The sequence below is a fragment of the Gastrolobium bilobum genome, unplaced genomic scaffold (assembly GCF_033153095.1).
Source record: "Gastrolobium bilobum isolate Gb01-03AN ecotype WA unplaced genomic scaffold, APGP_CSIRO_Gbil_v1 utg7663, whole genome shotgun sequence".
Taxonomy (NCBI): Eukaryota; Viridiplantae; Streptophyta; class Magnoliopsida; order Fabales; family Fabaceae; genus Gastrolobium; species Gastrolobium bilobum.
Genome location: NW_026897517.1, coordinates 98052 through 110139, shown reverse-complemented (window position 1 = coordinate 110139; position 12088 = coordinate 98052). Strand labels below are relative to the sequence as shown.

General features: G+C 34.9%; 1 protein-coding gene across 3 annotated transcripts; it reads right to left on the bottom strand.

Moving 5' to 3' along the window:
• Positions 1-531: 531 nt before the first annotated feature.
• LOC133307592 (uncharacterized) lies at positions 532-11729 on the bottom strand. 3 transcript variants are annotated; one of them, XM_061508121.1, is made up of 10 exons: positions 11586-11729; positions 11128-11187; positions 10483-10971; positions 9742-10401; positions 5028-6387; positions 3429-3708; positions 2737-2844; positions 2373-2651; positions 1626-1769; positions 532-1381 (listed from the first exon to the last, which is right to left on the bottom strand). In XM_061508121.1, the coding sequence occupies exons 3-10, from the start codon at positions 10946-10948 to the stop codon at positions 1193-1195; spliced, it is 3486 nt and encodes a 1161-aa protein (XP_061364105.1). In that variant the 5' UTR covers positions 10949-10971; positions 11128-11187; positions 11586-11729; the 3' UTR covers positions 532-1192. The 3 variants fall into 3 exon arrangements, with proteins under 3 accessions (XP_061364105.1, XP_061364103.1, XP_061364104.1); XM_061508119.1 differs by having other exon boundaries at positions 9742-10971; XM_061508120.1 differs by lacking the exon at positions 11586-11729 and adding an exon at positions 11306-11443 and having other exon boundaries at positions 9742-10971.
• Positions 11730-12088: the final 359 nt, after the last annotated feature.

The window sequence follows — 12088 nt, the reverse complement described above, 5'->3', positions numbered from 1 at the left end:
ACTACTATTTAAATAAGAATAAGATTCGAGCTTATCACTCCAAAAATAAATATATAAATCATCCACGAGCACCATGAACCGCTCTTTGACTCATTACAGATGGTGTGAAATTTAAATATGATTTACAAAATATTGTGAAAAGTTCTCCTCCCCACGTTCATATAGAATCATTTTTCTCGGATAACTTATAAGAAAATATTAAGTGTGTATTTTATTTGTCAAAATTTTCTGATGTATTTTATTTACAACTATTAATTAGTGATATGAAACAAAAAGAAAAAAAATTATTTAAATCACCCATAACGTTAATAAAGAACAGCAATCTCATTGAAAAATTGTGAAAGACGAAAACATGAATAGCAATATCAATATTAACGTCAACATCACATTTACCCCAAATTAATTAGAATCCATAATCGATAAACCCAAATAAAAAATTCAGGGGACAAAAACAAAAAAAATAAATAGAAGAGAAAAAAATAATTAAGCAGGAAATAATAAATGAAAGATAAAGATAAATAAATAACTATATGATTAATGATTATATGCCTGAAGATGTCCTCCACAGTTCACATCCTTAGTTGAACCCATTTGCTGTCAAAACCCTAATACCATTAGTAAAACCAAACAGTACTCCTTCCTTACACTGTCAAGATACAATTTGATTGCTCCCAACAGAACGTATAGGCAATTTGAGTTTCAATTTCCACACAAGCATGAGTTAAATGATTCACATTGTCAGTAGCTTTGCTTTAATCTTGATTGGTGCTCCCAACGTTGGTGTCACACCATGCAAAATTGGATAAGTATCTATTTCACAAAAATATTACTAAATAGCCTAAGAATTATCACACCATGTACAAGATTTTAAGATTTCCCTTTCCAGCAGACCAAAGCAAAGCAAAGAAAGCAAAAACCTAACATTACACCGTACATGCAAAATTACATCAATGATCATATGGTTCATCACTGGAATACAATTTGGATAGGGAAGGAGAGACAGACATTTCCCACAAAACCAAAACACCTTTAAATGCAATATGCAAGAATGTGAAAGGGCCCAACTCTTTCCATTTCATCTTTAATATAGATAGTGAAAAGCAGCGAGGATGGATGGGTGGGGCCTTCCCTCTCAACGATGAACCTAACCCAACTAGGTGACATTATCAACAAAAAGAACCCTCCAAATATTTCAAGATGATATGGGTTCATAAGGATATGATAACCATGGGTGCTTCAGGGCCTCAGATGCAGAAGGCCGCTTCTTAGGGTTGATCTCAAGCAAATGAGCAACAAAGTCAATGAAGCCTTGGTCTCCCATTGGCAATCTATGCCTCAAGGATGTCTTTTTCGGAATCAAGTATTCTAACCTGTTGGTTTCCTGTAGATTTGTGAACAGTACATTTACTGTCAAAATTATTCAAGTCAAAAGTGCGGAGGCAACAGTATTTTCAATATAAACATAGCAAGAACTAAAATATCGAATGGCTAACGTGTCTGAACAATAACTAATAAGTCAATTTAACTAAACCACAAAAAAAAACCCCAGAACAAGCATAACCAACATCAACATTCCAGATTGATGGCCAGTCCACTTGGTACACAGTTAGAAATACTATTTTTACCTGATTCCGTTCATAAAGCATATGATTTTTGGTGAAGTATTTATATGTGTCCCGTCCTTTTGCAAGCATACTTTGATCAATTGGACCAATGATCCCAATCACCCGAGCAAGTAATGTTGCAGGTGAATCATTTTGGAAGAGAACCTACAACATACTTAGTTTAGTGTCACTGAGGAAGAAACAGAAAATTATGCATGTATTTAACCAATAAAAGAAAGCACTCTCCAGAAAACATTGAAATTCTGCAACAGTTTTTGCCCAAAAATTAATAATAACAATCCGACGACTGCAAAGAAAGTCAATGTATCCTGATGTATTATCATTTGGCCCATGAATGGTGCGGAAACAAAAAACACTTGAATAATCACAATCAGATCCTCCATGGTTCAAGAGGAATTTTGGTATTCTTGAAGATCATTGCCCAAACTAAATAACAGAAAGCTATCAGTGCACAGCCAATGAGTTTGACATCACTTCATTGCAGGGATAATCCAAGTTTATTTAAGCATGAAACTTCAGTATCTGAAAGATGCCATCATCAAGGAGAAACAAATAGCCTTACTTAAAAAGGATTAAGTGGTGACCATAACTTTGGCAAAGTAAACCTTTAGACAGGAAGCGGTACGAACATTACCTTTTATACATGAGAAATTTAATGGCTGAGATTAATTTTAGGTACTAAAATGAGAAAACTGCATATCAACCTTTATGCCATTTTGAAATACATTGATAATCTATTATTCTTACATTGCCAGTACAAAGTTCTGCCAAGATGCAGCCAAGTGACCAGATATCAATCTGCTTGTCATATGGAAGTCCGAAAATAACCTCAGGAGCACGATAGGACCTTGACTGAACATAAGAGCAAAGGTGATCTGTCTCAAAACAACTACTTCCAAGATCAATGACCTTCACCTCACATCTGCTATAGCTTTTAACCAAAATATTCTCTGGCTTCAAGTCGCAATGTATTAGTCCAAGGCTGTGCAAAAACTGAAGTGCTTCCAAACACTGAATGGTAATAGACTGCACACATCAATCCAGAAGAGTTTACAATGACAAAAAGTAAGATGAAAACTAAACATTATGAAATAAACGGCACACCACAAACCTGCAATCTTGGCATTGTGAAGTACACCTCACCCCCTGATTCTCTATTAAATTTATGAAACTCATATAAGTTTGCTTTAAGTAGTTCACATACTATTAACAAATGTTCCTGCCATACAACAGGAAAAGAATGAATAGTTAGTAAGCTGACCAAAATGGTGTCCAATTTTTAAAAAATAGGCCTTTCGTAAATTGGCAAAAGCAAATTTATAAGACAGACAGACTACAAAGTCAGATTACCACCATTTAACAGATATTTCTTTCTAATTCCCATCACGTTGAACATACTTTAGATAGATAGTCCTGATAAGGAAATTGAATTCTTGTCAAAGTTTAGCATCAGTGCTGATAGTTTATACCATCACCATTAATACATTGAAAATTGCCAAAACTAAAAAACATTAAGTTCCGTGGTTTTTAGAAAAAACTAACACAATTGAGAAATATGGTATTGTACAGGAGGATATATAGAAGAAACAATAATAACTAGCAGTAGTACTCAACATCACCTAAATATGTTTGGTGACAACAGCATAAATAAAAGTCCAGATAAAGGATGATGTAGAAACAAGAAAGTACAAAAAGGAAAAATATAAGTAACTGGAAAAAGTGTAGATATGCCTAAAATGACAATTGATTGATTTGAAAGCAAAATGAAATAGTATTAACAGGTTTGATAGCATATCCACTTACTCGATAATAGAAATAATCATATAACCGAAGAATGTGATACTTGTCTCCAGGATCATGCTTATTGACATACTTGAGAAGCTTGATCTCATCCAGGCTTTGGTCAAAGAAGTCCTTGTTGTTCTTTATAATTTTAACACAAACATCCATGCCTGTGTGCAGATCATGAGCTTGTATAGCTTTGCTAAATGCAGCAGATCCCAGATACTCAGTGACATGATACCTTCCAGCTATTACGGAATTTAAAACAACATGGAAATTCTTGTCCTCCTCAAAGCCAGTTCTGAGCAGATAAAATCATAATATTACAAGGTGAGAAAATGATGGAGAGAGCAGAGAGAAACAGAGTATGTTTTCTGTTAATCTAAATTTTCTATTATTCAATTGACTCTTGTTTTGAACTCTTATATATAAACAGTAGATGACAACTGTCTCAACTGACAGTACAACAGATTCTGTTACAGACAGAACCCTACTGAACTAACTACTGCAATCAACAGTGTGCTAAAGCACATGGCTGTTGACAATACAACAGATTCAGTTACAAACAGAACTCTACTGGACTAACTACTGTAACCAACAGTGTACTAAAGCGCACATGGTGTATATCTGTAACACATACCCACTTTGCAAACAAGAAATCATCAAAAGCTCATTAAGATCTTTTACATAGGTTCAAAAACAAAATGCTTAAAAAGTTGGGCATTCATTAGCACATATCTTTCCCATGAAGCGAAAAGAACCCCCACCATTTAAAAGTATCTTTGAAAGAGGTTTCCTGATAGAGACAAGTATGCAATACTGTCTCACAAGTACAGAAGCTTCTTTATTTCTTGAAAAACAAGAATAAAAATTAAGGATTAAAGCAGCTTTAGGCATTCACAACAATCACCAACTAGTCCAGAGCACATGATCACTCACAATCACAGGAACAAGCATAATATCATCAACTTAAATTATAAGAAAACTAAGCCAGGATTGCTATACACATAAACATATTGACAGTGCAAATTTCATGACTAATAAATGAAGGAAGATATATATATTTACAAAATTACTAACAATAAATAATGCATTTTATTCATCATGGACTTGTAAATAACTCACTTTGTTCTGAATAAAGCTTTAGGAAAGTGACTGTGGTTTTAAAAAATCAAAAGGGAAACAGTAGATCTGCTGCCATCCTAGTTTTATCCTACTGTCCATTGTTAACAGGACCGAAAATTCATAAAATATTGTGTAGACATGTTTGAGTTTCTTAGTCAAGTGTCTGCATGTTAAGAAATATGACTGTTATGAAATGCAACCAACAGATTTACAATTACCATTATCGGAATTCGTAAGTAAAGAGAAGAGAGTGTGTGAATAAAAAAGATACTGTTGCACATATAAAAACTCAAAACAGAATGGAATGATGCACAGAGCTGATATCACAGTTTCATAGTTTTAAAAACCTTCTAAAATACTAATTTCAAGTCATTTGTAAATTGATGAAAATACTAAGCATGTTTATTGGAGATGTATATCTTGACCTGTAAATATAATGTTTAATAACTATAGCACGCACACGCACACACATATATATATATATTGAAAACATGCCTATTTTTCCTGTGCACAATCTTTAGATTGAAGGTTTCGAATTCCTCCTCCTGGGCCTTTATTTGCCTTACTTGCTCTAGCACAGCAGCAGCCTCCTCATCTTCTAGCGATGCCCCTAGATCATCTTCCCTTGCATCTCCAACCTTGTCATCCTCTTCTAGCTTGACATGATCTCTTTCAGAATATCCATAATTTGAGACTGTTGTTGGAGAAGAGTCTATGGATTTTATTGTGTTAGCATTATTCTCGTCCCTAGAACTTTTAACGGGTGAAGAATCACTGCTCTTCTGCCTCCATGAAGCAACCATTTCATCAGATCCCACAAATGCATTAAGACAATCATCAGTTTCATCTGCATTGCAGTTATTTGACCACTGGGACTTACTGGAGGCAGCCTGAATCATCTGGCCATCCCTCAAAGAGAGGGGAAAAGAGAAGTTACCATCACTATGAGTTTTCATCTTCAACGGTGCATCCCTATCACCTCCTATCACATATTTATTTGACTCACTCTTATCATTTTTCTTCTTATTTTTGTTTGATTTTTTAATAGAATTCTTATCCACATCATGATGAGAGTGTCTCAAACCACCAAGCCCAACATCACGATCACGGAAATATTCTAAATCCCCTTCACTACTACCACCAACCAAACTTTCACGCACTTCGCTACCAATATCAGCAGCATCACTGTTGATTCCCACCCCAATTGACCTAACTGAACCATGTTGTTCATCGTCCATACAGATATCCTCTAGTCGTGATCTTACACTATCATTCAAAACCTTCCCATCTCCTAGCATGATGACTTCATTTGCCTGAGGGACAAAGCCCTGCCAGACAGATTCTGCATGTGAAAGGTTCAGTTCTTCTTCATCCATCAATTGTCCATCATATTGAGCCATTAAATCATTATCATTAGTCATTCCATACATTTCAGTAACCGTTAGACCAATAGGATCATCAGAAGTTGTGACTTGTTCAACATTATTTGCTTGAAGATATCGCTCACCAGAGAAGTACGAATCCTCCTCAGCAAAAGATTGATCATCATCCTCATCTTTGGCTGGACCTCTTTCCTGAGGATCTGGAACACTTCCATGTACAGTCCCCTTTTCATTGTCACTAGGGTAATCAATTTCATGCGCCAAAAACCACGCCTCATCCTCAATAGGTTGTCTCATGTACCCAACATCATCATCATCATCATATTCATCGGAGTCCCAATATTCATTTGGATAGTCAACAGATTCACTCAACCCATCACCAACTGTTGCAAAACCTGATACAAGATCAGATGTATCCTCTGTTATACCTTGACTTACAGATAACCAACTGCCCCCCGCAGCCCTCCTCATGCCTGAAGCAAATATGAAAAGTCAAAGCCAGCCTTCAGATCAAGTGTATCAACCAAATAATTAAGTATACGAAATCAGATTCAAAAATCAGAAATAAATGTATCACAACAATAAGATCAGTTACTGAGAAGTAAATCATCGATCAGTTATAGTTAGATGTCCCTAGAAAGTTGACCAGACCTAGGATCAACTCTAGATTCTAGATGGAGTATTCAACCCACGGCAAAAATTTCCATCCAGTGGAAAAAACAATGGTACTACCATTTCCCCGTAAGTTTTTTTTTCCTTGGGGGAGGTGGGGCTAACATTTCTTTTTCAAATTATGCACGATCCATTTCATGCAACTTCTCTTAATCGAACATGAACAATGGAAGAGAACAGTGGAAGAACTGAGAACCAAACTTTGCTTATTTCTTGTATCAATATTGAGAAGCTCTTAAAATATAAAAGCATTCATAGAGACCAAAAAGAAAGTGAAATCCCACATCATGTCAAGCAGAAAGATTTGTTTCTTTATATTCAAATTAATACCTTTTTTCACAATCACCAAATCATAAATAATTGAATATAAGCATTTAACTTTTGACAATTTGGCCAACCCTTCTTACAAGAATATATATTTTTTGACAGAAAAAAAAGGGGGAAGTACAGCCATGAGGAAGATAAGATATCCTCCCAAGTCCCAAACAGAAAAAGCCAAATCAAATTCCTATCTTTTATTAGCTATTTAGAGAGCAATCCTCTGTGGTGGTTCAACTAGCAGTTTAAAATGAATTACTATGTCAAATTATCAAACATGGGATCTTAAAAAAAAAAAAATAGACCACAAAACATCAAGGGTGCCAGATAATGATCAAATGAAATTAGTACACACTAGATTCCTATTCCAAAATGATGCAGCCTACGAGTTTATTTAAATTATGGGTTGGATGGAAAAGGAAATGTGCAAGGGATTTACCAACAAGTGCCTTTGGATACTGGCTAACGAAACAAAAGTACAACATCAACAATACCTTTATCCCAAACAAGTTGGAGTTGGTGGCAAATGAACCCAAATAAAAATTACGAAAAGATTGATGAAAAAAGGATAAAAATAAAATTAAAAATTATATAAGAAACACTAGACATTAAAAAATAGAAATAAACAATTAAAAAATAAAATAAAATAAAGTGCAAATAAAGATACATAAAAGAGAAAAATACATAACAGGAAAAAAAGAAAAGAATAAGAAAGTAAAAATAAAAAATTAAAGAAATAGATAGATAAAAATAAAGAAAAATGAATAAAATACACAAATAAAGAAATAAGTTAAGAAAAATTGCGAGGGGAAAAGAGAAATAAAAGAAAAGATGAAAAGAAAAGAAAAAGGAGAGGTAAAGAAAGAAATAAAGGGAAATATAATGGAAAAGGTCTAAAAATGAACCATCTGGAACATAGGAAGAAAAAAGGGTCTAACCCTCCACAATACTAATAGCTTTCCTCTAATCTGTCCTAAAATCTATATCCCACTCCATTAGTTCTTATTTTACTACCTTTCTCCAAGTATGTTTCGGTTTACCACTTCCTCTCTTCATGTTAAGCTCTTGTTAACAAATTTTTGTTCTTACAAAAGCATCTAGGAGTCTTCGCATAGCACCTCAATATATGTTCTTTCATCTTTTCAACCACCGGTACTACTCCTATCTTTCATTGAATATTTTCATTTCTTATCTTATCTTATCCATCCTTGTATAACCATACATCCACCTTAATATCCTCATTTTCGCTACTCCCATTTTATACTAATGTTCCTTATGTGTTGGCCAACATCCAGCTCCATATAACATTGTCGACCTTACTATTGTTCTATAGAATTTTCCTTTTAGCTCAATTGCGATCACACAAAAACAAAGTAAACAAAAGTAGAAAGTATTAAATGCAAAGTTAAAAATTTAGTACATTAGAACAAAAAAAACGGAAATGGATCCTCTCGTGTAATTTAACATGATCATGTCATGTGGGAGGATCTTAACCATTAATAATTAAATCAACGGTAATGATTGTGTAACTTCCTATCCTTATATTTTTTCTCTCCTCCCTTGTCACCATTCACTCACCCATGTATGGTTATGATTGTCCCACATGACATGGTCATGTTAATTAGCACATGAGAGGATCCACTCCCAAAAAAAACATTTATTACTTTCTTTTTCGAGTAATTAAGAGTCTTTAACCAGTGGCTCTAGGACACTCATTATCAAGATCCAATATGTAAATAGGTTGGGTAGGCATATAGGATAAAAAGGGGACGTGTGGGAGGAGTCCATCTCCTTGGATAGAAATCTAATATGATTAAAATTCTTAACCCAAAGTGAAAAGAACGAAACACCAGAATATATTTTCTGAATTTTTCTGAATGTACTTCACTGAACACTATTGTGAATTCGGTAGAAAATTACATAGAGAATCACTATTTACAGACCCGACCCATTATGTATATAGAACAGACTGGACCCTTAAGTGGCTTAATTAATGATTTTTGACTGACTTTTGGACAACGTATACCTCCTTAGAACCCTAATTAAGAGATTGGAGTTTTATAAGCTTAATTAACATATAGAACAATTGAGTCTTGATTAGCTAAAATATCTAATACTCTTAAACAATATAGATTTAAGACTCAACTACTGAAACTCTTGATTGACACATAAAGATCAAGGAAAAGTTTCCGCTAAGCACACAAAATAAGCTATCATCATGACCTAAGAAGCACGGACACGCTTCTTAAAAAAAAAAATTGCGTGTCCGACACGTGGTCAATATTTTGGGACACGTAGTCAACTCTCCGACACACTCCGACACGTTTTTCCGCCACGCAGTCAATTTTTTTGGACACGTGATCAACGCTCGGACACGTTTTTTATTTTTATTTTTTAGTCTTAATTTTATTTTATTAATTAAAAATAAAAATAAAAAAATCTATAAATAAATTTTTTTCTGTTATGAAATTTGACATAAAAAATTAACAAGGTACGAAAAAATATTTTTATTTATATTTATGTTATGAAATTTGAATATTTGATTGGTTATATGACTTATTATGGACTGTTATATCTATTAAATATAAATTATATTATATATATTAAAAATATTATTTAATATCAAAACGTGTCCCAACGTGTCGAAATATGCCATTTTTTAGAATTAACGTGTCGGCGTATCGTGTCGTGTCCCGTGTCAGTGTCCGTGCATCATAGATCATAACCAACCAACAAATGCAGCTACTAATTTGAGACCAAAAAGGAAACTGCTAATTGAAAAACAAAAAACATTTGTCATCATATAAAAAAGAATTAATATTTCTAAATAAGCTAACCTGAAGGGTTAATTTCTTGTCCAATAGGTACATCCAGATATGAACCGATAAGCAAAGTGCTGTCAGGACCAGTGAGTTTTGAAGTTGGTCCATCCCGTTCGAACTTCTCTTCCCAATGAACAACCAAGGGCTTATCTTCTGACTTGAGTTTAACTGGAGGAAGCCTAGGAAACTCTTCTTTCTGATTTTCAGGCACAAGAGGAAAACTTATGCTGCCAATCAACTTCTGTTCAGAACTGCCTTGTGACTTGCCCAAGTAAATAGCTCTCCCAAATTCATCCACCTGCTCTTTTTTAGGTTCCCTAATATCACTAATTTCTACCCTTCTTTTTTCCTCTTTTTTGTCAGAATAAGTTGCACCATCAAAGCTCGAAGACATATCCCTCTTCGGGAAGGGGAAGATAGTCTTGACAGAACAATCTTTGCAGGAGTCTGAAGACGAATTTGCATTCTCATCAGTTCTTGACCACGGATTATCTGCAAAGTTGCCTTTAAGATATGAACTATTAAATTTAAGCTGCCGATCAAGTTCCCTAGTTTCTCTGCTTTGCACAAGGTCATACTTTGGATCCACATAGGCTTTACTACTACTTCCAAGCCACGAGGATTTTTTATCAGCAAGCACAGCATTTTCCTCCGCAGACATTGAATTGGTGTTGGCTGCAATTGCATCAACAGCTTCATTAGTTTGATATTTTGATTGTTGAGATACAGAGACCTTCAAAGTATTATTTGCCCTACTGCCACCATCATTTTGGTAAGGCTCCACAGGACCATTGCTGGGAATGAGCTTCCATGAGTATAAATCAAGCATACTGTCCTCCGAACGCTTAGAGAAAGTGAGATTTTTTTCACTTGTCCCAGCCACTTCATCTGATTTATTACGACCCACCGTTGAAGGAGCAGCAGTTTTCCATTTGCTTTCCATGGAATTTCGACAAGTCCCACACTCTATTTCCTTCACAATCAATTCTTTAGAAACTTCAACACTATCATGAGAATCCGGCCCTTGAATCTCTAGCACCAGCTTCCCCTTATTATTCTGTGGTACATCGCAGGAGGCCTTTTCTTCCAATGTAAGCTTCTGAAGGAAGCCATTTAAGTCGGGATGGTTATTGATCTCACTGCGCAAAGCTGCCTCGGCTCTTGTGAATCGATTCCTCTTGAGAAAATCCAAAATGACATCAACTGAGTTTGTGCCGGCCATGGTCAAGCCGAGACCCTACCAAACTAAACTCAAAGCAGAAAGGAACACATAAAGGACTTCAGAAAACCCAAAAACAACAGCTGTCATTCCAAATAAAGACTATGCATACCATTCTTTCTATAAAAAAAAAGATGATATTTTGAAAATGAGCGAGCCTATTATGGCTCAAGCAAGCTTACCTCGTATCAGGAACAAGCAAGTGGCGTCATTTTGTGTCCTTGTATTGTAAGTAGTAATACCTGATTAAACAAAATATCAAAAAACAAAATAAAATAAAAAAACCCACAAGTTTAAATGCTTGTTTCTTTTCGGGCACAATTTGTGAACTCAATTTTTCTCTGTCGAAAATGAAGAAACCTAGGTAATAAGGCCTAGCTCTGAAAGCAGCAAAATTGCCAAATTCGAACACCGATCCAGCAGTGGTGCATTAAACTAGGAATTCCCAAATGAAGGGGAATACGGGTGGCAAGCAAAGATTTCGTTTGTGCGCTTAAACCCCAATGTGGAGAAAATTGCAAAGCTGCCACGAAAATCAAGATCTGGCATTCACACGAAGGATTTTTCCTCTCTGGGTTTTGCAGGAAGAGAATAAAAAACAACAAAAATAGAGGAGGAAGAGAAGAGTAGAGGACCTGACCTGTAAATGAATGTGAGGTTGGTTAGCGTTGCTGTTATGTTGTGTTGCGTTGCGTTGCGTTGTGTTGTGTGTGAATTGTGATGGATGAATTGAGAGAGAGAGAGAGAGAGGGAGGGGGAGGAAGGAGGGCTACTCTGCTTTGCTCTCGTGGACCAAAGCTTCGAGGATATATGCTCTTCTTTCATTATTTTAATTCTTTCCCATTTCATTTCTAACCCAAACTATTATTTATTTATTTCAATTTTTTATCTCCACATTTATTGTATATAATTATAATTATCATAACCTCTTTCTTTTTTTCTTATACTAGATTAACAAAGAGTTATGGATATGCAAATTTACCAGAGAGCACTTTGCGACTCTTTTAATCTTATTCAATTTGACTGAATCAACGCAGAAAATCATTAACTATGCAGTCTGTGCTATGCTATCCATTATATATGTACTAAGGAAATATTTTATAAATGCCCCTAATCTTTTTTTAAAATATAAAATATCCCTAA